The following is a 24,462-nucleotide window of genomic DNA, read 5'->3' on the forward strand; positions in this document are numbered from 1 at the left end:
GGGATCTGCAGGACAGGGCTCCAGGGGATGACGATGCTGTAATTCCTCGCTCCGGTCCTGCACACACTGTTCTGCTCCGGCTCTCTCCCGCTGATGCTCAGCACCCCGGGGAAGGAGCGGGAAATGGAGGGTCCCAAGGGGTGAGAGCAGCCCCCGGCTGTCCCCGCACTGTCCCCCCGCGCAGAGTGCGAGTCCCGAGGGGGCAAAGCCGGGACTCACCGGGGGGGGGGGGGGGGGGCATCGTGGGGAGCCCCGGGGGGGCGGGGGGGGGACCCGGGAGGGGGGACCCGCCCTTGCCCTGGAGACACGGCGGAGGCATTAAGGGCAGGGTCCCCGCACCGTCCCGGCACGGTCCCGTGTCCCCCCCCCCGCCACCGGGGCCACCTGCGGGCGGGCGGGGGGGGGGCGGGGGCCGGTGCGGGCGGGGCCTCCCGCAGCCCGGCCCCGCCCCGCAGAAACTTTCCGTCGGCGCCGGGCGCTCGGCGGGAGCCCGGAGCGGGGTCGGGGCCGGAGCCGGGGCCGGGGCCGGGGCTGCAGCTGGAGCCGGGCGGGCCCGGCCCTATGGGCAGCGGCTGCCGGCGGTGCGGGGCGGTGCGGGGCGCTGCCCGCCGCGGCCATGTCCGCCGAGGCTGCACCTGCGGCGGGCGGCGAGCGGGAGCCGGAGCGGGGCGGCGGCGGCGGCGGCTCGGTGGCGGATCCCCCCCGGCGGAAGAAGGCCCGGGCGGGCTCGCTGCGCCGGGCTTTCAGCTGGCTCCGCGGCCGGCGGCGGCGGCACAAGGACGGCAGCCCCCCGGGCGGGGCGGAGGGACGAGGTGAGGGCCGGGGGGGGCGGCGAGGAGGGGTCACGGTGGTGGCCGTGGGGGTGGGCGAGGAGCGGTCGGGGTGGTGGCCGTGGGGGTGGGCAAGGAGGGGTCACGGTGGTAGCCAAGGAGGGCTCGAGGGGGTGGCCATCGATAGCAAAGAGGTGTCGCAGCGGTGGCCGAAAAAGAGTCGAGGTGGTGACCAAGGAGGGGTCATGGTGGTGGCCAAGGAGGGGCGGAGGCGCTGGCCGTGGTGGCAGCGGAGGTGGCTGAAGCGGGGTGGAGGAGGTGGTGGCTGCGGTGGCCCTGGTGGCCCTGGTGGCCGCCGCTGCGGTGGCCACGGCGGCAGGCCGGATCCGGCAGTCCCCGGTGCAATCTCACCCCTGCCCCGAGGGCTGGTGCCAGTTCGCTGGGTAGGTTCTCTCTCCGCTGAGTCAGAAGGTCACTGGGGCTGAGGGAAACCTGGAGGGACGCCAGCCGCTGCCTCCTCCTCCTCCTTCTGGGCAGGGTGTTTGCTTGCTCCAGGTGTGGCCCTTCCGGTCCTAGATACGGCCCTCGCCCTGGCCAGTTTGCGGGTGCTGCCTCCATCGCCCAGCCACGTCCCTGCCTCCTTGAGCAGGACGATCCTGCAGCGGAAGGCGCTGTGGGTGCCCTCTCTTCGCTGCCCCGGGGCCAAGTTATGGGGCCCCGTGGGCCAGGACCTTCAGCAGAGCGATGGGTGGTTGCGTGTCTGGTCATGCTCGTCTCCTCGGCGCGGTTATTTTGCAGTAGTAGGTGTCCCGGCGAGGCAGCAGTCACTGGAGGTATCATCCCGTGCAGCAGAGGAGGGCTCAGCCCCTCCTGCCCCGTGTTATCGGGGACACCGTCTGCGTCACGCCACTGCCCTCCCTGCAGGGCACCTCCGGCAGGGACGTCACCGCACTCTTGCCAAGGGAGAGGCCGCTCCTGCAGGACCGAAATGCAGATGGATGCCGTAGCCTGGGACTTTCTTCCTCGATTTGCCCTGGGGAGTGAATTTCCAGGCATGCAGGACTGCATGCAGGCACATTTACCACTTGGAGAGGCGCAGGGAGATCTCTGATAGGAGAGGAGTGGTCATGGAAGGGCAAAAGTGTCTTGGGAAGAGGCTGAGCTCTCTGCTTAGCCGGTCCGTCGGATGCTGCCGGCGCCTCCCTCCCGGCCCGCTGTGCGTGGACGCTGCTGCCACAGCCCGACGCTGAAACCTGAGCAGAAAAAATGAGATGTGCCAGAGCATGTGATGTTCCTCTCTACAGCACAGAAACGCCCCTAGCAGCTCTGCCGTCCCTTTTTTTTTTTTTCCCCAAAAGTTTTAACATTCACCAGCTAATCTTCAAAATGCGAAGTCACTGCCCGTCGGGGTCGCAGCTCAGGGACCTCCAGCCGGCTCACCGTGCCGTCTCTCCAAGCGCACCCCGCCGAAGCAGCCTGCCGCTCGTGTCAGCCGCGGCTCTGTCACCGTGCTGCTGCCACGCCGTTCAATTAGATATCCCCGTGTCCAGGAGAGCTGTCCCGAGCGCCCGCCTGCCCGTGGTCCGCGCTGGTGCTGGAGGGGCTGCAGGACCCTTCGTCTCCAGGCTGTGCTTTCGGCTGCGCTGGCAGCCCACGGCATCCCGCTTGGCGTGTGCACGGGGCTGGGAGGTGCCACGTTCCACCGCGCCGCCGCTCGCTCGGTGGCGTGCAGTGGGGAAGCAGCGCGGATGTGCAATGGTTGCAGCTTGCGTGCATGATTGAATCACCCTCCCCGTGCACTTCCAGCGTGCAGAGCGCGCCGGGAGCCCCACCCTGCTTAACTGCCTCTGGCCTGGCTGCGGCCGCGAGCGTCCTCAGGACACCGCCAGCGCACACCAGGGTTACCGGCATCCTTCCCCGCGAGATGGGGGATAACGCTTCCCTGTATGACAGGGGTCGGGATGCCTCAGAGCGGCACCTTGGGCTGAGCCGTGGAATTGGAAGGACTGTCTGCTCTGGCGGCGCCGAGTGTCGGCCGCTTCCTGAATGCGGCCGCAGGGCTGCGTGCGCGGCGTCGGCCGCCACGGCGTGAAGCTCTGACCTGCCCGGAGGCTGCATCAGCCTCGCTGCCGACACCACAAGCCCTCGCAGAGCAGGAGCCGGCCGGGCTCTGCCCCAGCCCAGGAATTTTTCCAAACATCAGCTGGGACTGTGGGAAGGGGAGAGGGGAGATCTTCAGCAGGTCCCTGTGGGCTCTGGCTGCGCTCACTTCCCCCTGCCTCTGCGCAGAGCTGGGGGGACCCGGCAGCTCCCCGTCACCCCACTGCTCCCACAGGTGGCTTTGGTCCTGGGGGGGGACAGGGCACGTCCGACCATCCCCGGTGCGTCCCGGCTGTGGGGGAGTGGGGAGGGGCCGTGCAGGGTCTCAGGATGGCTCGCTGGGGAGGGAGGGAGGAAAGCCATCCCAGGGAGCTGCGGGTCGGGACTGGTTCCTCAGCCTGGGCATCTGCCCGTTCACAACCTGGGTGTCGGCGAGGTCGGAATTGCTCAGCACTGAAATCATGGGAGCAGGAGGATGAAAGCATTTCCACTTTGGATCAAACCCGTGGGTCCATCTAATCAGAGATCCCATCTCTGGCCGCTCAAACAGCTGAGCTGTGTAGAGGAAAGACGCACTAATCCTGCTCATGGGCGAGTTTCAGGCCACCGCTCCGGCGGGGGGAACACCAGCGGCTTTATGCCGAGCGGGGGATGGCTCCATCCCAGCTGGAAGCTGAGTCCTCTCCCGTCTCCCAACTGGGTGTTCAGCCCTGTCTGTGCGAACGGGCCCCGCTGGCTGCAGCGTCCCCTTTTTACACTGGTGCAACTCTTTGCCACGAGATAATTCCTGCTGCAAGCTGTAACGCCCCGTCCCGGGGGGTGCAGTGGCTGCCGGGGTGCTGCCAGCCCCGGGCTCCTCTACCTGCACACGGCCCGTCTGCTCTGAGCACCTCCATGGCCCCGGCCCCGCGGTGTCTGAGCACCTCGCGATTCCGAACGCGTTTATTTCCACAATAACCTCTGGAGGCCGAGGAGTGATTTTCCCCTGGGATGGGAACTGAGGTGGGGAGAGCAGCTGGGCTGTACCGAGGGTCTAACGCGGAGCAAGGAATTGGCTCGGCCGGCTCCGCTTTGCTCTGTGTGGCTGCTTTTTCCTGGTGGAAGCTGGGAGCAAGAAAGCTGAAAGCTTTCTCTTCCTCTCTGTGAGCGCTGCCTGCAGCCCCCCGGATGAAGGCAGCCTGTTAACCCTCAGCGGTGCGGCAGCAGCGAGCCTGGCCCGCTCCCCGAGCGCGCGGTGGTGGAGTCCTGCTGCCTGCGAGTGGTTTTAGTCCAGCTTTTGGCTACTGCTTTATCTGGGTTTCGCAATATTGTTCTTAATTCCGCGATGAAGTAAAGGAATCGATGTTCCAGAAATATTAAATTAGGGTTGGCTTTTTTTTTTTCTTTTTTTTTTTCCCCCTTTTGATGCCAGCTTAGTCTGGCAGCAACAGATTTCCTGACTGGGGGGGTCACTGTGATGTTAAAAATAAAGCTTTAAATGTGCACAGCTGCTTCATAACATGAGCAAGCGCTTGTTGAAAACCCTGTGGGGTGGCTTCGCCGTGTGCGTGGTGAGCCGGCAGCGGTGCGGTGAGCAGCGACTGGCAGGGGCTGGGCTGCGGTGGGGATCCTGCCGGCGGCACCGGGCTCGACGCCGTGGGGCGTTGGAGATGCACGTGAATCCTCGCGGCAATTTGGGGCTGGGCTGTCCCTGCGTGTTGCTCTGATAATAACCGAGATGTGAAATCTGCCCGGACCCTTCATTTCCTCCGTCCTCTGCTGCTGCGTGGCACGTGGTTTGGTGTAAACACAGGCTTTGTGTTTTAGTCCTGAGCTTTTCAAGCCAAAGGAGGGAGGAGAGGTGTAGGCACTGCTGCCCGCTGCCCCCGCACCTCCCGCTCCCTGGGATTGTTCCCGTGCGTGTGTGGGAATGAATTTGTTAATCTGCAAAAGGCAAAGAGTGACACTTCTGAAAATGTGAGCAGCAGGAATCCCCTGGCTGGCCTGAACTGGCAATGGTGAGCGGCTCTGCGAACAAAGAGAGGTGTGTCTGCAACCACAGCTATTCCACCTGGAGACAACTGGAAGAATTACTCTTGCAAATAACGTTCCATAAGATCCGATAAAACTATTTCACCAGAGTCATATTTCTCTTCAGAAGGAAGGTCTAATTTCATAAGACAATATCATCATTGACTTTCACTGCGGCAGCGATGGGAACATAAGCCGTCGGAAGGTGAAGAGCTGGGCAACGATGAAGTGAAGAAGCATTTCCCTGCCAAGCAGGAGCCGGAGCCCGGGGCTGGTCCCTGTGGCTCCTGCCATGCACGGATAAAAAATCCCTTACCCGGAGCAGGGACCTGAGCTCCCTCTGCTTCTGCGGGCTGGAGCTGGAGCTGTCATCGGCAGAGCCGGCCTGGACTCCAGCTTGAGCAGGAAATCATCTGAAACCTTTCTGGTTATGTATTTCTGTTAATGATTGGGGATCTCAAGTGGGGTTTTTGTGTTACCTTTGCCTCGCTGAGCTTTACTTCCCTGTGGAGGGAACAAGGGCTGAATTCCTTTCTCATTCAGGCAGCTCGGCTCCTGCTCCACGTTCGCTCGGCGACAGGATCAGGTTCAGAAAACACCAGGAGGGTCAGATAAAACACCAGGAGGGACGGATCCTTCCCCCGTGCCAGCACAGAGGGGTTCCCACCACCCCACGCCTGGCCTGTCCGGTCTGACCGAGGGACGTGTGACTTTGGGACGATCAGATGTGCTTGAAGCAGTCGTGCTGTGATGACAAGATCTGTATCTCATGAGCAGATTCCGCCCCCCGGCTCCTAGCTCCTTGTTACTATCAGAGTCCTCTCAGTGAGTAAAACCGGGGGGTTTATGGCCCGGAGAAGAGACTCTGCCTGGAGTCAGCATCTCTTGCCCCCAGTTCCCCTCTCTCACAACTGGGTTTTGGAGTGTGCCCGCTGTGCTGGGAATTGCATGCTGGGGAAGCTGCAAAGGCTTTAATCCCAGGTCTGGGATGAAGGATGAGAGCAGCCGGCCGGCCGTGCAGCCTTGCCCACGGGTTTCAGAGGGGTTTGTGTCCCAAAGCAGCGATGGGGCAGCGATGCAGGCCAGTGGGGTCTGCGGGGATGCTGGAGCTGCCCGTGCTGCTCTCAGCCCCCCAGCTACAGCAGGGACTGAACCTGGGACCCAGGAGGAGCTGGGTTGCCCCGTGGCTGCGAGTTGCCCCGTTAGCCCCTTGGTATTTACGGCACGCGTGGGCTTTGCTGGGTTCCTGGGGCTCGGCTCCCTCTCGGAGCCCCCTCGGCACCTCCGAGGCCGCGGCTTGCTGCGGTCGGGGGTGGTGAAGCTTCGGTGCTGGCAGTGGCTGCGTTCGCTAGGCAGGCGCTGGCACGGAGGGCATCTGTTTTGGGAGCGGAGGGGGAAATGTCTTGCCGTATCTGGGGCAGTCGCAGACTCCAGCCTCTCCCTTTCTTGCTGGGAGAGACATAAAAGTGCTTCACTGGGAAAGCGGTTGTGTGTGACTGCAGAAGAGCCCCCTGCGTCACCGGGGAAGGGGACTGAGCGGCCCGGGGGGTCCATGCACCCTGTTTTGGAGCTGCTGCGAGGGGACGTACACCCCAGGGAGGCCCAGGAGGTGCTGGGCAGCGGGAGGAAGCCCTGTCCCCCTGACCCACCTGACTCCTGCAGCCCAGGGGAAAATTCATCTCCCCACATCGCCGGGCAGAGACCTTTGACTCTGTTGCACTTGTGACCGTGTCCATGTTTAATCCCACCTGCCCCAGATGGAAAGGCTGTGCCTTGAGCCGGGTACAGCCAGCAAAGGGAGACAGGGAATAGTTTCCGACTGGATCCCTCCCACAGCAGACAGGGGAGCAAACGCGTGGGGACACGGGCACAGCCACCCTGGTGCCAGGCACCGTCTGTGGCGCTGGCGGTCCCTGCCCTGCTGAGCGTGCCTTTTGGGCAGCAAACCAAGCTGGTGGGAAACTGAACCGTCGCTGTTTCCTTTGCAGAGGAGGAGACTGAAGTCCAAGGATTAATTTATTACTGATCACCTTGGGAGGTCAGGACAGAGCTGCCGGTTGATTTCAATTTTAATTTTTTTTTCTTTTTTTTTGTTTCCTCATCATCTCCCGAGTTTTGTGCCTTTCCCACAAACCCCTCCTTCCTATTTATCCCAGTCTTTGATGAATCACCTAAGGAACATAAACATTGCCAGCAGGAATTGCCCACCGCCTGGCTGGCTGACCCCTCCCTGCCCTCACAGCATTTAATGTTCTAATTAAAAATCAGGAGGGAAAGCTAGGCTTGGGAGGGGGCAGGCTGCTTGCCCGGCTCACGCGTTTCAGAACGGGCAGTGGCGAGGCTTGGCCGTGCAGCGTGGGCAGCAGTTGCAGCAGCGCAGCCGCCAGCTCCCCGTGCACCGAGCTGCTTTTCCCCTGCCAGCCCCAGCCGGCTCGATGCTCCCAAAACCCCGTGCAGCTGGAGCGGGGTCCGGAGCAGGGGGAAGCCGGGGTGTACCCGGGGAGGGCATGGGAAGGAGATGCCGGCGGTGTGAGCTGATGTGAATGCAGGTGTCCTCATGGCTCGCCCGGCTGTGACTTGCCCCAGAGACAGGAGTGACCGTGGAGAGGGTGGCAGGGGGTTAACATCCACCCACGGGCGTGTGGGTGCTCGCCCTGAGGTTGGGCAACAGCCGGACCCAGCCCGCATCCTCGGGCGATCTGCTCCAGCCTTGGAAGTCCTGCTCTAGCCTTGGCCAGTCCGTGCCAGGCGTGGCCGGGGTGTTCCCGTGGGGCTGGGACCCCCTAAGACCCGGGGGGCCGTTGCCTCGGTTGTCGGAGCCGTGCTCAGGGACAGGCAGAAACGGCAGCAGCTCGGCAGAGCGTGGCGAACTCCAGGGGAGGCGGGAGCGGGGCCGGAGGCCAACGCTGTGCCCGGCTGTCCCGATGTTTGGGGACGTTTGGGGACCGGGGGTCTCCCTGTGCCCGCTCGGCCTGGCTGTGGCACCCACGCGTCCCCGCCGGAGGGATGGGGCTGGGAGGGTGCCGTGGGATCCGACGGGCGATCCCGGCAGGCCCCTCCTCTCTGCCTGTACCATTGGCTCCGGCACAGCCGCCTGCGAGAGCTGAGCTCCGCCGGAGCCGGAGGGATGGGAGCCGGTGGCTGAGAGCCGTCGTCTCCCGCGGCCACCCGGGCCACGCCGGAGCCCGCTCGGCTCCGCCATGTAGCGCCCCGGCCTCCTCCACCCGGCCGCGGTGGAGGGCGAGAGCGGCCTCATGGGCAACGCGCACCGCAAGAGGAGCCCGGCGGGGATCAAGGCCGGCTCCTCCTGGCCCTTTGGCTGTGCTTGGAAGCTGGGGGCAGGTAGGAGCCACGGGGCTGCTCGGGGAGGGATGGTGGGGGGTCCCGGCTCGGTGCCTTTTGGGGGGGTCGCACAAGGAAAGTTTGGTGCCTCTGCTCTCCCCCACCCCGGCGTGGGGCTGGGCAGGAGCTGAGCTGCTGCGGCTGGAGCCTTCGCTCTCCCCTGTCCTCCTCATCTTGGGGCGGGGGGGGGGGCAGGATCAGGCCCTCTGACCCCAGGTGCTGGAGCTGGGGAAGAACCTCCGGCTGCGCGCGGGGGCTGTGCCCACATGCCGGGGACCAGCTGTGGGCTCGCCTGCGCTATCGGGACGGGGATCATCTGCTGAATCAGTTACCGATTTGTTTTTCTAAGCGGCATCCCAGCGGTTGGAGCAGGGACCCGGGGCTACCGGCATCGCCTTCCTCCCGGCCCCTGCTCCCATCTCGTGCCTCAGTTTCCCTCGCTGTGCCCCAGGGACCTGGGAGTGTTTGCAGAGAGCACCAGGCTGCTCCCAGCTGCATCCGTCCTGCGCAGCTTGCCCACCTTGCTCTGCGTGTGTCTGTCTGTCCGTCCGCGCACCGATCGCTCTGCTGCTTTCTGCTCCGGCTCCGCGGATGCAACTGATAAGCCCAGGAGGAGGCAGGGGCAGTGGGAGCTCTTTTCTGCGGGGAAGAGGAGCGGGGGAAAGGGTCCCATGCCAGCCTGGACCCACGTATTGAACTGTCAGCCCCACGGGGTGCCTGGTCCCAGGAAGCTCCTTCCACGGTTTCTCTGTCGGAGCGGGGCAGTGAGAGCAGCGGAGGTCTCTCACAGTAACGTTGTCCCCATGCCGGGGCTGCCAATTTGCCCGCTGATGTTGTTAAACCGTCCCCATGTCCCCAGACCGGCCTGAATTGGGGAGGGGACTTGACGGGCACGTGGGCAGGGGCCCGGGGTCGGTCGGAGTGGGATTAGTGGGTCTGGGGGGTGGGAACCAGGCGGTTTTCTCCTGCCAGCCCCAGGGGATCCCCAGCCCCGCTGTCCCTTTTCCCTCGGTCTTTACAGTCAGCAGCTGCCCAGGGGCGGTGAGCCGAGCTGGCCGCAGGGTGAGCAGGGTCTGGAGTCAACCTCTCGCAGGCTTGGGGAGCAGCCATGCCGAGCGAAACTGCCCCGGAGAGGCGAGGGCCGGGATGGGGAGACCCTGCAGGCGCACGGAGAGGGTGCTGAAATGCCCCGTCCGGCAGTATCCGCTTGGCACCTGGGGAAACTGAGGCAGGAGCTGTGTCACCAATCGCCCATGGCTGCACAGGGCCGGCATCTCCTTTGCCGCAGATTCTCTGCTGTCAGCCTCTCCTCGCTGGCTGACTGCGCTCTCCTCTCCACCGAAGTCATCCTCTTGTCATGGTCTGCATGCAGGAAGGGCTGGCTGCCACTGGCCAGGCTGTGTTGTAGCCGGGCTCCCGCTCTTCTCTGGCTCCGCCGGATGCCGTCCCTTTGCCTCCACCCTCAACCGCAGCGGTGCAGACGATGGGGTGAGCCACGTCTCTGAGAGAGATGGTTTGGGGGCTCGTGGGAGCATCCCTGGCGCAGTCCTCACCCTTTCCTTGTGCCATCCCCATCCAGAGCTCCATCTCCCCTCCATCCCCCCACCAGGCTTGGGTGCCCCTTGCTAGTCCCTGGACCAGGACCGCGGCGCTGCCGGGGGTGTGTGCCACCACTGGTGCCCTTCCCCAGGGCTGGCCGGGAGAAGCCCTGCTCCGTTTCGGATGCTCTGAAATGGGCGTGATGTGGGACCGTGCACTACAGCCGGGGCAGATCCTGCAAGGCGAGAGCCGGCGCTGGGGCCGAAAGCCGTGGGGTGGAAAGTGATGAGAAAACATGGGGCGAGTTGTGTTTGTTCTCTGCGGCGGCTCCATGGCAACGGTGCGGCGGCCACAAAGCAAAAGAATTTGCATTGTGTCGCTTCAGCATTTCGGAGGGCGCAGTCGGGATCACCGGCTGGGGGCAGGGTGTGCCGGCACTCGCTGGACGGGCCCCGCAGTCGCTCTCAACTCGCCCCTGCCCCTCACTGAGACCCTGGGAGCATCTGGATTTTGGGTCACCGGCTGATTGCATATTGCAGGCAACTGGACCCCCAGTTCCCATCTCTCCATCCCCAGCTGCTCGGGAGCACCAGTTTGGCCCCGCCGTGCCCACGGCCGGCAGGTCAGGCCCGGGCAGGCATCGGCAGCTGCCTTTGTGCTTCTGCCATGCGCGGGGCGGCGTGGGCACCCGCTGCCTGTTGATCCTGACGGGCCAGGGCGGTGGTCCCCAGGGCTGGCGTTGGCCAGGTGGGAGCCTCGAGAGCGTGGCCGAGGGCTGCCAGGATCGTTCTACCCGCTGCAGGCAGCTGCCTGCAACCCGCTCCCTGCCGCTTTGCTCTCTGCCTGGGCCTCGCTGCTTCCCCAGTGCCAAACCCGCACGTCCCCATCCCCATCCCTGTCCCGTGCTGTGGGGTGCATCCCCTGCCTCTCCTCCCCGGGCTGGTCTGCAGCCGGAGCTGCTGGGGAAGGTCCTTGAGCACCAGGGAGACCGAAGCCTCTTATCTCCTCCTTATCGGGACGGCCCCGCCGGGCCCTGCTGAGTCAGGGTGGAGGAACGTGGCGGCTGGCCAGGCTGCGCCCCACGGACTCAGCGGGGATGCGGCTGCATCTGGCGCGGGGCTCCCTAGGTGTGGGGTCCCCAGCACCCGCATACCCGTCGGTGGGCGCTGGGGCAGGTTGCAGGGGCAGATGCCCTGGGGGGAGGCAGGTTTGGGGGGAGGCGTGACCCGTGGCCACGAGGCTCCCCGGCAGCAGGTGCCGGCGCCTGCCCTGGCCAGGGGGGCCGGTGGTGGAGGCTCTCGGTAGCCCCAGCTCTTGCCGTGCAGCTCCGGGGTGGGCTGAGCAGCTCTGGGCGTCTTTTCTCCTTCGCAGCCGCTCTTCGTGCCAGACCCACGCTGGGCCGGCTCCGCAAACAGCCGGGGGAGCAGATAAGGGCAGGGGCCCGCCCCGGTGGGGGACGCGCAGAGATTTACACAGGCGCTTTCTCCAGGCACCGGCACGCCGGCCTGCCGGACTCGCCTGCTGGCATCCTGCTGCCGGCTGGGAGGGCTGAGCCCTTCCCGTGCCCCCTCCTGCTTCTGGAGCAGAGCCGGAGCAGGGAGGAGGTGATCTGCGGGTGTCCCGGGCAGGCAGCCGCCTCCAGCGCTCGGCTCCGACATGCCGTGCCGTGCCCACTTGGCAGGCACCCAGTCACCGAGAGGCAGGGATGGGACCTGCTGTTCTGCTGCTGCTTATCCCTTCCCCCTCCCCGCGCATTTCGGAGGCAGCCCCAGCCCCGTCTGACAGCTCCTCTCCCATCTCCTCCCCTGATCCCACATCGTCATGTCCGTCTCCATCCCCGGTGGAGGATCGGCACCTCCTTGGCACTTCCTCGCCGGCTCCCACCAGTGCTGCCGAGCGAGAGATCCGCAGGCAGGAGCGGGGTTGGGTGCTGCCTACAGGATGGTGATCCGTGCATGGAAAAACCTGCAAGGTCTTGTCCCTAATCCATCTCCTGGATTTGCTCCTATGTGGAGCCAAGTACCTGCTGCGACAGGCACACCTTGCCATTTACAGAGCACCCTCGGTACCCTGCAAACACGCCGGGCATGACGGCACGCGCCGTGGGGACGCAGCCAGCTCCGAGCACCGTGGCGGGGAACCGCGCAGGCGCCGTGGCGGTGGCGTGCATGGGAGGTGGAGGAGAGGACACGGAGGGAAGGTGAAGCAGGGCTGTAATAAAGCTGTGGACTTTGGCATAGCTCCGGGGAGGGAGGAGGTGCTGGTGGCCTGTCCCCGGCCGTGCATGCCGCCGGCATTGCCTCCCCGGCCCCGCGTCGCTCCCGAGGCTCTACCCGCCGCCCTCTCCCGCCCCGCGTCTCCCCATCTGGGCCATTCCTGCCTGGATCCGGCTCCTGGCCGGCGAAGGCTGTTATTTACCTTCAAACCTGTTTGGTGGCTTCTCTGGGGAGGGGACGAGCGTGGGGTGGGGACGGAGGCTCGCTGGGCTGCAACAGGGGCTGGGGATGGGAGTGGGGCACATTGGGGTGATCCTGCCTCCCTCTGCGGTGCTGGGACCCCCGCCGTGGGCTGCTGCCAGACCCTCGCCCCGGGTCCGTGATTACACACGGAACAGGAGACGTTGCGTGTCACCGCACGGGCTGCCCGTGGGGCACGTGTGGGGCAGCAGCGAGGTCAGGGCCGCGTCGGCTGCGGTGCAGCCCCGTTGCATGACCAGGTGCACTCCTGCCATGACAGCAGCCGCGGCTGGAGGCAGCTGCCAGACTGGCCGCGGGACGGCTCTCCTCTGAGCGGGTTTCACCCCGCGAGGGCTCCTTTGCCGTGGCCTGTTGGCTCACCGGGGCGGTGCAGCGCAGTTTTCTGTGCTGTGATTTAGAGGGAAGAGAAACGACCCAAGTTTGTTTTCCCATTCGAAATTAATTTTATTTCTGCCTCAGCGTGGGATCGTGTTTGAGAGTCGAGCCAGCGGCACAGATCGGGTTGTGTTTATTTGCTTTGCGGAGATGTTTTCCTGGCTGAAGCAGCAGCCCCCGAGCGATGCTGAGGGCAGGCTGCAGCCCCTGGGCTGGCGGCGGGGGGCTGCGTGGCCAGAGCCACGGTAAATATTATTGTGCTCTTATCCTGCCTGGAGAGAGCACGGTCCCGCGGCGTGTCCCAGGGCACGGATCCTGTGCAGAGACAGCAAGGGCTCGGGGAGCGAGGGCGGCCGGGCTGGTTGCCTCCAGCAGGGATGCAGCCCCCGGGCCCCCAGCCTTCCTCGCCAGCCGAGGATAAGGGAGCAGAGGCAGGGCAGGGGGGCACAGGTGGGTGTCAGGGAGCCGGACGGAGGGGCTGGATGCTGCTGCAGAGGGGCTGGATGCTGGAGCAGAGCGTGGGGGCTCTCGCAGCTGTGGCAGGGTCCATATGCTGCCCTGGGGCTCTCGGGGCTGGGGCTCACAGTGCACCCCCTTGGCATTGTCCGCGCTTAACAGCATCTGCAGGCAAGTGCCACTTTGCCTCTCTCCAGCAAGGAGGGGCAGAGCGGTCCCCAAGCCTGGGCGCACGCCTGGGTGGTGCTGGCCAATGCCGGGGAGCAGCGCCCGGTGGGAAGGGACCCCAAAGTGGTGAGAGAGCATCGTGCCCGTGGGGTCTGTGCCGCCCTGGCTGCCGGGAGAAGGGAGGCGAAGTCTCCATCCCGTGAGCTGGGGGACACACGCAGACAGGTTCTCCTGCCCTTCCTCCCCTGGGGACCTCGCAGCCCCTTCCCTCCCGCCTGCCAGCTCCCCCCTCCTCCCCATTTTTCTCCGGTGAGTCAGTGGTGGTGGAAGGGGCGGGCAGGGAGCTGCGCTGCCTGTTCCCTGCCTCCTGCCGCAGGACCCGCCGCGGCACACGGAGAAGGCAAGTCGGGGCAGTGCTGTGCAGGCAGAGATGGATGTTTGCAGCTGAGTGCGGCCAAACCTGCTGCTTGCAGGAGGCACGGGCCTGGCGAGGAGGGGGACAGGAGCCAGATTTTCCTCCTCCGGCTCTCCCTGCGTGAAGAGCAGCGTCGTGGCTAAACCAGCTCCCGGAGGGAGCTGAGCCGGCACCGTATCGCACTTGCAGCATCACTGGTCCAGGGCCATACGGCCTCAGGACCTCGGGGTCTCAGCTCCGGTCTCTGCCTTGTGCGGCTGTTCCCATTCCCACCCCGGGGCCCTCCAGCCCCTCTCTGCCGGCACAGAGTGGAGCAGGCAGAGCTGAAGGCAGGGTGCCCAGGGTTCTCTGCCCGTTCATATCGCCTTGCCTTGCTGTGGGCATGCTTTGCTCCCTCCAGACCATCCCTGCCACTGGTAGCGGCTGATATCAGCTCTGAGCCAGGGAGACCGTCCTTGAGAGAGTACCCGGCCCTGGGAAGCCTCCGGCTCCTTCTCTGGGAGGATCCCACTGCCACGTGCGGTCGAGGCACGTGTGTCAGATCAGCACCGCTGAGCCTGGAGGGGACGGGGTGATCCAGGGCGCATCGCAAGGAATGCACGAAGGACAGGACGCCAGCTCCGACCGGGCATGTTGCTACCGGCACCAGCTGCAGCTGCGTCGGCTTCCTTGGCCCACCAAGATCTGCAGCCTCTGCCGCAGGATCAGGCCTCTCTCTCCCCCAGCTTTGCCCCCTTTTCCAGTCCCTTTTGCAGCAGGTTTCGCCATGTATTGACAGAGCCGGGGCGAGGCTGGCTGGGCGAGGAGGACGCGGTAGCGAAGGTCACAGGCAGTGGGAGGAGAAGCGGAGGCTGCTCTTCACACACTGCCACGCTCCCCAGCGTCAGCCCTCGGCACGAAGCTCCTCCATGGCCAGGCAGCGCTCCTGCCCCGGCTGGGCGGTGGCCGCGGCGTCCTGCCCGGATTATCCTTTGGGTGATTGCAGCCAGTGATGCTGAGCTCCTCCTGCCCCGAGCCGCAGGGGTGTCCTGCTCAGGAGAGTGAGACGTGCCTCCATCAGCAAGGGACGGTCTTTGGGTCCTCACAGGGACCACATATGGGGAGAAGGAGCAGGGACGGGCGGTCTGCTGGCACCTGGGAACGTCCTCACAGCCCCGAGCAGCAGCTTCCCCGTGTGCTGCCATCAGCAGACCCGCGGGGCTGCAGCTCAGCTGTTCCTGGGCCCTGGCCCGGCAGCACAGGGGGGACTGTCCCCCTTTACCCATGGGACCTCGTGGAGCTGCCGGTGCTGTGCAGGGGGGGTCTCGGGTGCAGCCCCATCCGTGTGGGTAGAGCTGGACGTGCCATCCCCGAGGGCCGGACCCGGCGTCACTCTCGGCTGCGTTTGCCTGCTGGCAGCCGTGGCCCTCGCTGGGGCTCGTGATGGGCTGCCCAGGGAGGAGAGGGCAGCGTTCAGCACAGCACGTGGCTGCCCACTTTGTGCATCCTCAGCCCTTTAATTATGTCCCTTTTCCACTTGTGCTGTGAAAAGAGCTGGGGAGCGTCTGCCTGCAGCCGCCGGCACCTTCTGGGTGAGCATGTGGGCAGCGGGGCCAGTCCTGCCCGTGCTGGAGGCAGGGTGCTGGGTTATGCATAGCAGGGCTGCAGGGTGCTGCTTGTATTTGCTGTTATGGGCACGTAGGAGACGCCGGGGAAGAAATCCTCGCTAAGCCCGGAGCTCCCTGGCCGGGGACACAGAGGTGCCCTTTGCAAGGTCAAAGTGTCCCTTGGGCTGCACGTTGAACGCCTGGGGTCTGGTGGGACCCTCGCTCTCTGCTTTGGGTAACGCTGCTCCGTCTGCAGCCCAACCTCTGTCCTGCCACAATAAACCCCGGGCACAGCCCGCGGGGAGATGGCAGGGCAGGGGAAGGAGGGTTTGACACGTCGGCTTCTGGCTGGCACAAGGACGGCCCTGCCCGCTGGGTAAATACTGGGAGCTCTTCACCTCTTGGGGCAAAACGCCTGGAGATGGGAGGGATGGAGTTCCCTGAGGCGTTGGGCACCAGGGCTGAAGGACAGGGCAAATTCCCCTTCTGCGTGGGGCACCGCTGCTGCAGGCAGCCTGCCTGCTGCCTGCCAGACGGCACGGGGCTCCCCGGCACCCACCGCCCCGGGAGCACGCGGCACCTTGTGCTGTGGGGACGGGTGGCCGTCAGTGCCATGGTCTGTGCCAGTACCTGACCACCCACAAGTCTGTCCCTGCCTTCACGTGCCCCGTGCCAGCAGCTGGAACTACTGGTTAGACTGGTCCGAGATCTCGTTGTCCCCCAGCGCCGCCAGCTCTTGTGACCGTGACGTAGCCGTGCTGGCCGCCCTGTCCCTAAGGACAAGCTGCCTTTGCCCCGTGATGGCTCGTGTCCCCCCGCGGCAGGCTGAGCCGTGCCCGGAGCAGGGATCTCCCTGGCGGGGCTGGTGGGGCTGCGGTGGGCGCCGGGTCCTGGGGGGCACCGCGGGTGGATGAGGAGGGGGAATGCCGGGACCGTTGGCTGTGCTGTGCCATATCCCAAGGGCTGGTGCTTGCCGGAGGAGAAGCCCCTCAGCTCCTCCCAGTTGGCCGCACTGTTGTGGAAACAAGCAACTGGTTTGCAGGGATGCTGTGCTCAGCAGGGAGCAGGCGAGGAGGGTCCTGGGGGTTCCCAGGGGTGCAAGAAGGGGGAGTTGGGGAAATCCTGGCCCTGAGCCCAGCAGGAAGGATTCGTGCCGGCTGTGCTGTGCGTGGGAGGAGGCGGGAGGGCTGGGGACAAGCAGGGAGGCCAGAGGAGGGGCCCCCCGCTCTCCTCCTCCCGTGACCAAGTAGCACGGTGGGCGCAGCCAGGGCTGTCCCCTCCTGCCACCGCACAGCCGTCCCCGGGGTCAGGCTTCTCCCCGCGCGCAGGCAGCTGCGCCGGAGCCTCTTTGCCCGGTCGAGCATCCTCCTGCTGCGCGGATGAGGACGGAGCGACGGAGCTTGGGGCCACAGGCATCTGCCTCGCCGGCACACGGCTGGGCGAGAGCCGCGCCAGCACAATAGGCACAGCCTCCGTGGGGGGCATCGGAGCCCCCGCTCCTGCGGGGACCAGGCTCTCTCCCTGGCCACCATGGTGGTTTTCATGGGCAGGAACCTCTCCTCGCTTCTGGCTTTCTTCAAGAAGAAGGGTGAGTGAGCGGGAGGGAGGGAGCAGCACCTTGTCCTTACACAACCCCTGCCCACCAGGACCCCCGCCTGCCCGGCACTGGGCGCTCGCCCACCCGCAGCGGGCAGGGGGGCTGCCACCCCAGGGGGAGGGAAGGGAAGGTGACCCCAGCCCTGGCCTCGTCCGCTGGGAAGTTAACAGAATAAATCACTGCGCTCCTCTCGCCGGAAGGCGGCTCTGAGTGTGCTGGGGGTGGGGGGGGGATGTTGGGCAAGGGGCTGCCAAAATTGTGGGAGAAAAGGGCTTAGGGGAAGGGCGACGTGATGTTGGGGGGGCTATGGGTGTCTCGTGTCCCCTGTGGGGACCCTGTGCCAGCACAGGAGTCTCCTGCAATGCCACCCGCTCTCCTGGCCTGGCTGTGCCCCCAGTGCCTGCTTGCCGTGCCATGGGTGCCGGCGGAGGCAGAGGCCGGCGTGGCGGCATGGCGCGGCAGGGCGGGCCAGCTCCATTGTTCAGGGCCTGCTCCTTTGTGCACCGGAGCGCGGCCGCCTGGCTGCCTGGCCGGGCTGGCTGGGAAGGGATGGGGGACGGGGGACAGGGGATGGGTGCATGGCACCGGTGATGCTGAGTCCTGGTACCTGTGTCCCAGGGGTGCTGCCGCCAGCCCCGCCGGTTTCCTGTGCTCGCCCTTCCCTTCCTCAGCCTGAAGTTGTTTTTTTCCAGGCAGGAAGAGTTTGAGGCTTCGCGGCAGGCAGGAGCAGGCAGGCAGGAGCAGGCAGGGCTGTGCCTGCGGTCCCCTGGCTGGGCAATGCCAGGCGCAGCACCCAGCAAGGGCCCGGAGCTGGTCCTGGGCGTCCCAGGGTGCTGGCGGTGGTTTGCAGGGAGAGGGCTGCAATACGGGGTGTGGAGGGCCCCATGCTGGCCGTGGTATGGCACGGGGGGTCTCCAGCACCCGGGGGGCTGAGAGTGGGGATTCGGCAGCCTCTGGGGCCTCTGTGCCAGACTGTGCCTCAGTTTCCCTCACCTGTGCAGTTCTCAGCCAGCCTGGGCATGGGGTGGGTCCCTGCTCTCAGGGTGCTTTGCAAAGCCTGGGGATGATGCAACCCTCCAAAGAGAAAATCATCATCTTCCTATCCTCGTTTATTCCCCCCCTTGCTGCCCCTTCTGTGCTGAGCTGCCCGCAGCCCCGCACTGCTCGCTGCCTCGTTTGCTCCTAATGAAGGCACTGGGGAGAAGGGGGTGCTGTGCCCCGGCTCCGCTCTGGCTGGTGGGGAGAAAACCCTGCGGCTTCGTGGTGGAGACGGCCCAGCCCTGGCGTACCGACTGGCCGGGCAGAACTGCGGGATGCGATGTCTCGCACGGCGTTACCAGTGTCCGGTTCGGAGATGAGCAGGATAACGTCATCCTGGGCTGGCTGTCATCGCCCGGCCCTTCGCCCATCCCGCTGGGGCTGCATCCTGCAGGGTGGGGACATCGATGGGAGCATGGCTGTGTGCCCCCGGAGCCAAGCTGACACCTCTGTCTCCGCAGGCGCTGCCAAGGGCGATGCCGAGAAGCGGCTGAGCGTGCAGTACACGGCGGGCGAGGAATGCCCCGACAACGTCTTCTTCCCCAGCACACGGCCCCCGCACCTGGAGGAGCTGCACAACCAGGCTCAGCAGGGACTGAAGTCCCTGCAGCACCAGGGTAGGTGTCCCCAGCCCCGGGGTGGCCCAGGGACACAGCAGAGGACGCAGCTCCTGGCTGGCCCGACTGCGGGGGCGGCGCGATGGGGCTGACCAGAGTCCAGCACCGGGGCTGGCAGCAGTGGCTGGGGGGTGTGCGGGTGGCACTGCCGGACTCGGCAGCCGTTTCGCTGGCTGGTGGCTCCCCCAGAGGGATTTACCCCGTCTTCCCTCTGCAGAGAAGCAGAAGCAGACCAAAAGTGCCTGGGACCACGGGGACACCAGCAGCCTCCAGGTGAGCCCTACCGAGGAGCCGGCTCTGCCCCGCAGCGCTCTCGGGGTGCCCTGGGGGTGAGGGGACACAGGGCGGCCTCTCTGTCCCCCCTCCCCGTGGTGTTTGGGGGCTGGGGGCAGACGGGGAACCAGCCGTGGCTGGGGGGGTTTGTTGGGCGGGAAGGGGCCATGCATCCCTCGGTGTCATCCCTTTTGCCCCATGACGGGCAGCTGTCCCCGTCCCTCTCCGCAGCCTCGGCACGTCCTGCCCTGCCTTGTGGGGCTCTGCCCGGGGACCCCCACTGTGCCTCTGTCCCCCCGCTCCCACCCCCCCTGGTGTCCCCTGGCAAGGTGGGGTGACGGGGCGGTGCAGCCGTTGGCCACAGCCAGCCCCATGGCCGGGCCCCTCCCTGGCCGCTGACGAGGAGAAACTCCCACTCTTGGCTGAGCTGGGGTTTGCTGCTTCCCCGGGCCCTGACCCCGCTGCCAGCGCCTCACCCGCCCGTGTTTGCTCAAGCCGCTGCCTCCCGCTGGCTCTCGGCCCCCTTGACCCCTTGGAAGCGGGGGGCCCGGAGCCCCCGGGCAGGCAGAGCCGCGGGGGAGCAGGGCCGGCTCAGGGCAGTGTGGAGGAGGGGTTGAGGGGTGGTTCGCGCTGATGTATCTCATCCCGACCTCCGCCTGCGCCAAGAGATGCTTTAGCAGGATGGAGGGACACCAAAAGCCGTGCCCGTCATGGGGCCGTGCCCAGGGGGGCGTGCACGTGTGGTGGGTCCCCGGTGCGGCTGCGTTGCTGCCTGCCTGTCCCCGTGCCCCCCCGCCCCAGCCCCACGCCCCTCTCCCAGCCATGGCAGCCCTCCAGCCCCGGGCTCCAGGGTGCAGCAGGGCTGGGCGCAGCTTTGGCGCCATTTTTGGCTTGGCACGGCGGCGAGGCCAGAGATTCCCTCAGGTGCTCCTCCGGTGGGCTGGACCCCAGCTTGCCTGCTTTCCGGGGGGCTGCGAGGCCACGCGGGGTCCCTGGGGCTGCTCCCAGCCCTGCTCCTGGTGGGAGGACTCTGGATGCCGGCGTGGCTGACTCAGCCTTTGGCCCTCGGAGAAGCTTTTGTCTCGGCAGCGCTGGGCTGCAGAGTCAGTTTGCGGCGGCGAAGGGGCCTGGTGGGGACCAGGGCAGCTCCTTTCCCGCAGCCTGGGGTCCGCCTGAGCCCGCTCTCTGCCCACGCAGTCCTGCACATCCTTGGAGGATGACAGCGTGTCCTTCCGGAGCCGGACGGCCTCCTGTGCCACGAACAGCACCTCCGAGGACGCCCTCTCCATCCGCTCCGAGATGATCCAGCGGAAAGGTACTCAGCTGGCAGGGGCTGAAGGGCTGGGGGATGCAAGCCAAGGGGGGCTGAGGGGCCTGGCAGGAAACCTGGGGGGCTTCTGGGCTCAGAGCTGGCGTGGCCCCGAGCCAGTGTGGGGATTTGGGGGCCCTTGGAGAGAAGAGAGTAACTCTGAGTCAGAGGGTTGGGCTGGGCTGGGCGAGGGGGACAGACGGTTGGACAGACACCGTCTCCTCCCTGCTCAGACTGTGCGGCTGTTTGGCAACTGCTGATTCCTCTCCGGGCTCTGCCTGAGGCCGGCTCGTCCTGGGGTATCTCCGGCAGCTGGGGGGGTGCTGGGGCGGGGGATGCTGGGGACGCCCTGGCCAGGGTCCCCCTCACACCGGCTGGACCCGCTCATGCCTCTCGCAGGTTCCACCTTCCGACCGCACGACTCCTTTCCCAAATCCTCGGATAGGACTGGCAAGAAGAGGAAAGAGAGGAGGACAACGGTGCTGGGCATCCCCCAGCATGTCCAGAAGGAGCTGGGTAAGTGTCAGGGGCAAGGGAGGGGTTTTAGGGTCCGGTCCTGTTCCCCAGGCTCTGCCTTGGCTCGGTGTGTCTGCCTTGGGATCACGCGGGGTTTGTCTCTTCCTGCTCCCAGGTCTCAGGAACAGCCGGGAAGCCAAAGGATGCCCCGATGGTGGTGGCCGAGGGCAGGCAGGGCGCAGTGGCAGCCCTGCGCCACAGGTGTTGCTGAATGGCGGGCAGGTCTCCGGCGACGCCATCCGCATCCCCACCATCGACGGGAAACTGCAGACGCTGGCTGTCCCTGGGGGCGCCCGTGTCTGCCTGGGAGCCTTGGAGGAGGCGGACGCGGCCCTGCAGAAGCACATCAACCGGGTTTACTACGACGACACGTTGCTGGGGAGGAAGACGGCGGCCAAGCTGTCGCCCATGGTGAGGCCGAAGTCACTAGCCGTGCCGGGCATGACCACCAACGCCAGCCCCCCGGAGCTGCTGAGCCCCGTCATGTCCATCTCACCCCAGGGCACCTACATGTCCAAGATCATCCCCAACGCCATCCTGCCGCCCATGGTGGACGTGGTGGCCCTGACCCGGAGCAGCGTGCGGACGCTGAGCCGCTGCAGCCTGGTGTCCTCCAGCCCGGCCTCAGTGCGCTCCCTCGCTCGCTTCTCAGAGCACAGCGCCCGCAGCCGCGAGCCTTCCTCCTCCAGTGACAACTGGAGCCACTCGCAGTCCACAGAGACCATCGTCTCCAACAGCTCCACCATCTCCTCCCAGGGTGGCTCTGACCGCCGGCAGCCCGAGGCAGGGCCGTACAGTGAGGCGGATGCCGTTACTTGCTCCAACACCGACAAAGTCAGCATCTACAGCTCCAACAGCTTTGCCAGCTCCTGCTCCAAGCCTGTGGCCGGCCACACGCCTGTGGCTCCCGGGCTTCTGGCCGTGGGGGGCAGCAGCGGCCGGGCGTCCCCCGCCTACAGCACGAGCAGCCAGGCGGAGGGCTCGGACACAGGCAGCATGGCCAGCGAGCGCTCCTCCACCCGCAGCGTCTCCCTCAGGAAGATGAAGAAGCCCCCGGCCCCCCCTCGCAGGACCTACTCGCTGTACCAGAAAGCCGAGGGAGAGCCCAAGGTGCTGGGGCTGCCCCCCAAGCCCGACCGGCGGTCCCAGCGAGAGAGCAGTGTGCCCTGGGCCTCACGCCACGAGCCCTTCAGCCCCACGGCCGAGGATGAGGTCTTCTCCCCATCGTCGCTGAGTGAGACCAGCAGCCTCCGCTCCGAGAGCCTGGCCGGCACCAGCTCCCCCGAGGCCTCGCGGGACAGCCCTGGGGTGACGGTGGTGCTGATGGAGCCCCAGGCTCCGTCCAAGTGGAGCTGCCCGGACGGGTCTGACCGCACCATGTCCCCCTCCAGCGGCTACTCCAGCCAGAGCGGGACGCCCACGCTGCCCGCCAAGGGGCTGGGACCCCCATCCGTGTCCCTGGGCAGGGCTCAGCCCCAGAAGCCGGACCGGGTCTGCTCCCTGCAGTCGCCTGTGCTCTCTGTGTCCTCCTCCCTCACCTCCATCTCCTCCTCGGCCTCAGACCCAGCTCCCCACGAGACGCTTCCCTGCCGCTCAGACCGGTTCATCATCCCGCCGCACCCCAAGGTGCCCGCTCCCTTCTCCCCACCACCCACCAAGCCCCAGCAGCCCACAGCCCCCGCCGGCCCCCTCCTCCCCTCGCCGAGCCCACCGGTGCCCAGCACTGCCAGCCAGGAGCCCTCGGCCAAGCCCAGTGGCAAGTCTCCACCTCCATCGCCGCCGCCTGCCTACCACCCGCCTCCCCCGCCGGTGAAGAAGGTGGAGGGGAGCCCCCAGGCTGCTAGCGAGGCCCCGGCCGATGCCGCCTGGCCCCCGCCACCTCCGCCGGCTCCTGAGGAGCATGATCTGTCCATGGCGGACTTCCCCCCTCCGGATGAAGCCTATCTCTCCAGCCTGCCCGATGCCACACCAGCTCCAGTGGCCGGGCAGAAAGCGGCACTGAGCCCAGGGGCTGCGTCTTCCTCATTCTTGGCCACCGTCTCCTCACGCAGCCAGCAGCAAGGCCCACTGGCCGGGTCACCGCAGCCGCCATCCCATGCCGAGCCTCCTCCCGAGGCTGCTGTGCCCCCGCCGCCACCTCTCCCACCACCCTCGGCTCTGGCTCCACCTCCCCAAACCAGCCTTAAGAAGGCAGCCAACGGCCCCCGGGTGGATGCCAAGAAGGAGCCGGCATCGCGGAGCAAGAGCGGCCCAGTGCCCAAGGAGGACGCCAGCCTGCCCATCGTCACGCCCTCGCTGCTGCAGATGGTGCGGCTGCGCTCTGTGAACGTGGAGCCGCCTGCAGGAGCTGGTGCCAGTGCTGAGGAGCGACCGGCACCCCAGAAGCCCATCCGCCGGTCCCTGTCCATGCGGCAGCCCCCTCCTGCCAAAGATGTGTTGCCTTCGAACCAGCTCCACCACGCCGTGCATCTCAAGGCAGCCGCCTTGTCCTCCGGCGAGGCTGCGGAGAAGCCGCCGGGCAGCAGAGCGGCTCTGCCCGGCCCTGAGGCCCCCCCCGGGGATGGCCAGCTCTCCCCCAGGCACAAGTCTCCAGCCTCCACCGCCAGCTTCATCTTCGCCAAGAGCTCCAAGAAGCTGGTGATCGAGACGGCCTCGTCCCCCGAGGTGCAGGCCGACCTGAAGAGGAACTTGGTGGCCGAGCTGATGAATTTCTCGGGGCAGCGCTCGACAGCCCCGGCTGCCACCCAGCAGGGCCCCGGCAAGGTGCAAGCCCACCGAAAACCCAGCAAGATGCCCCCTCCGGTAGCCAAGAAGCCTTCGCTTGGCCCAGGGCCGGCTCCTTCCCCCCTGAGCCCAAAGGCACCAGGGACAGAGGCACTGGGCTCCCCCGTGCCGGAAGGGAAGGCCAAGGCAGTGCCAGCGGACGAGAGCAGGACTAAGAGCGAGCCGGCAGGGATGGCGGCCTCGGGGATGGAGGGCAGGAGCGCCGTGGAGCCGACGGCTCAGAGCCTCCCCGCACAAGGTACGTGGGACAGGGGCCCGGTTCAGCCCCGCTGTGGGATGATGCCACTGTAGGTGCTCGTTCTCCTGAGCTATAGGCTCCTGAGCTATAGGCTCCCAGCACAGCACGCAGGCTGTGGCAGGGCTAGGGTGGCACCGGGATGGCCGGGAGAGCCCAGCCGTGGGGCAGGGCTTGGGGCAGGGCTGTGGGAAGCTGGGGCGCAGGGTGGCTGACAGGCTCTTCCCTCCTGCCTTGCAGATGGACGGGGAGAGACGGCCTGAAGGACGAAGCTGCAGGACTGGTGCCCCCGCGGACAGGAATCCAAATCTCTCAGGGACCTGGGCAGGTCAACGGACGAGTGTGGAACTGGTGACTAACTTAATACAGGAAGCAAACAGCCTTAGCCTCCACGGCCTCGATGATATTTATGCAAAAATGGTGTTGGTTTCACTTTCCTAAGTACTACAGCTTTATTTTGCCTTTTTTTTTTTGTACTGGACTCGAGGCCCATGCCCAGAGCCAGCACCTCCTCCCTGCCGGGCTGCCGCTTAGTTTGCGTGTGCGGAAGAGAGCAGCCACGCAGAGAGGAGTGTGGGGGCCGAAGACGCTGGAGCTGGAGCCGCTCCACTCCCGGCCAGCTGGGCCCGTGAGGAATCGAAGCACTTTGGACGTGGGAAGGGGAAGGCTTCAGCCATGGCAGCATCCAGGGGAACGCGGGCAGCAGCACCAGGACCGGGCAGAGGCACTGGGGGGGATCGGGGCCTCAGCCTTTGACGGAAAGGCAAGCGGGGGCTGTTGGCCAGCACCGATCTCTGCCCGCTGGCCACAGGCTGGGGGAGAGCCCAGCTGTTCCGCAAGCTGGTCTTCAGGTCC

General features: G+C 66.2%; 1 protein-coding gene across 3 annotated transcripts; it reads left to right on the top strand.

Moving 5' to 3' along the window:
- The first annotated feature begins 447 nt into the window (after positions 1-447).
- NHSL3 (NHS like 3) lies at positions 448-24,051 on the top strand. Of its 3 annotated transcripts, none has more exons than XM_075773726.1 (7): positions 448-812; positions 18,335-18,490; positions 18,708-18,763; positions 19,961-20,078; positions 20,472-20,588; positions 20,704-23,610; positions 23,848-24,051. In XM_075773726.1, exons 1-7 carry the CDS (start codon positions 617-619, stop codon positions 23,868-23,870), a joined length of 3,573 nt encoding a protein of 1,190 aa, XP_075629841.1. In that variant the 5' UTR covers positions 448-616; the 3' UTR covers positions 23,871-24,051. The 3 variants fall into 3 exon arrangements, with proteins under 3 accessions (XP_075629841.1, XP_075629839.1, XP_075629840.1); XM_075773724.1 differs by lacking the exon at positions 448-812 and adding an exon at positions 7,980-8,222; XM_075773725.1 differs by lacking the exon at positions 448-812 and adding an exon at positions 16,453-16,826.
- Positions 24,052-24,462: the final 411 nt, after the last annotated feature.

Source organism: Balearica regulorum, chromosome 22 (assembly GCF_011004875.1).
Source record: "Balearica regulorum gibbericeps isolate bBalReg1 chromosome 22, bBalReg1.pri, whole genome shotgun sequence".
Classification (NCBI taxonomy): domain Eukaryota; kingdom Metazoa; phylum Chordata; class Aves; order Gruiformes; family Gruidae; genus Balearica; species Balearica regulorum.

Bases quoted from the DNA above. Each gene is read 5' to 3' on its own strand.
- NHSL3 (XM_075773726.1), top strand. From the start codon at position 617: ATGTCCGCCGAGGCTGCACCTGCGGCGGGCGGCGAGCGGGAGCCGGAG. The intron at 18,491-18,707 runs GTAGGTGTCCCC...TTCCCTCTGCAG, and splicing joins GAAGTCCCTGCAGCACCAGG to AGAAGCAGAAGCAGACCAAA. The intron at 18,764-19,960 runs GTGAGCCCTACC...CTGCCCACGCAG, and splicing joins GGGACACCAGCAGCCTCCAG to TCCTGCACATCCTTGGAGGA.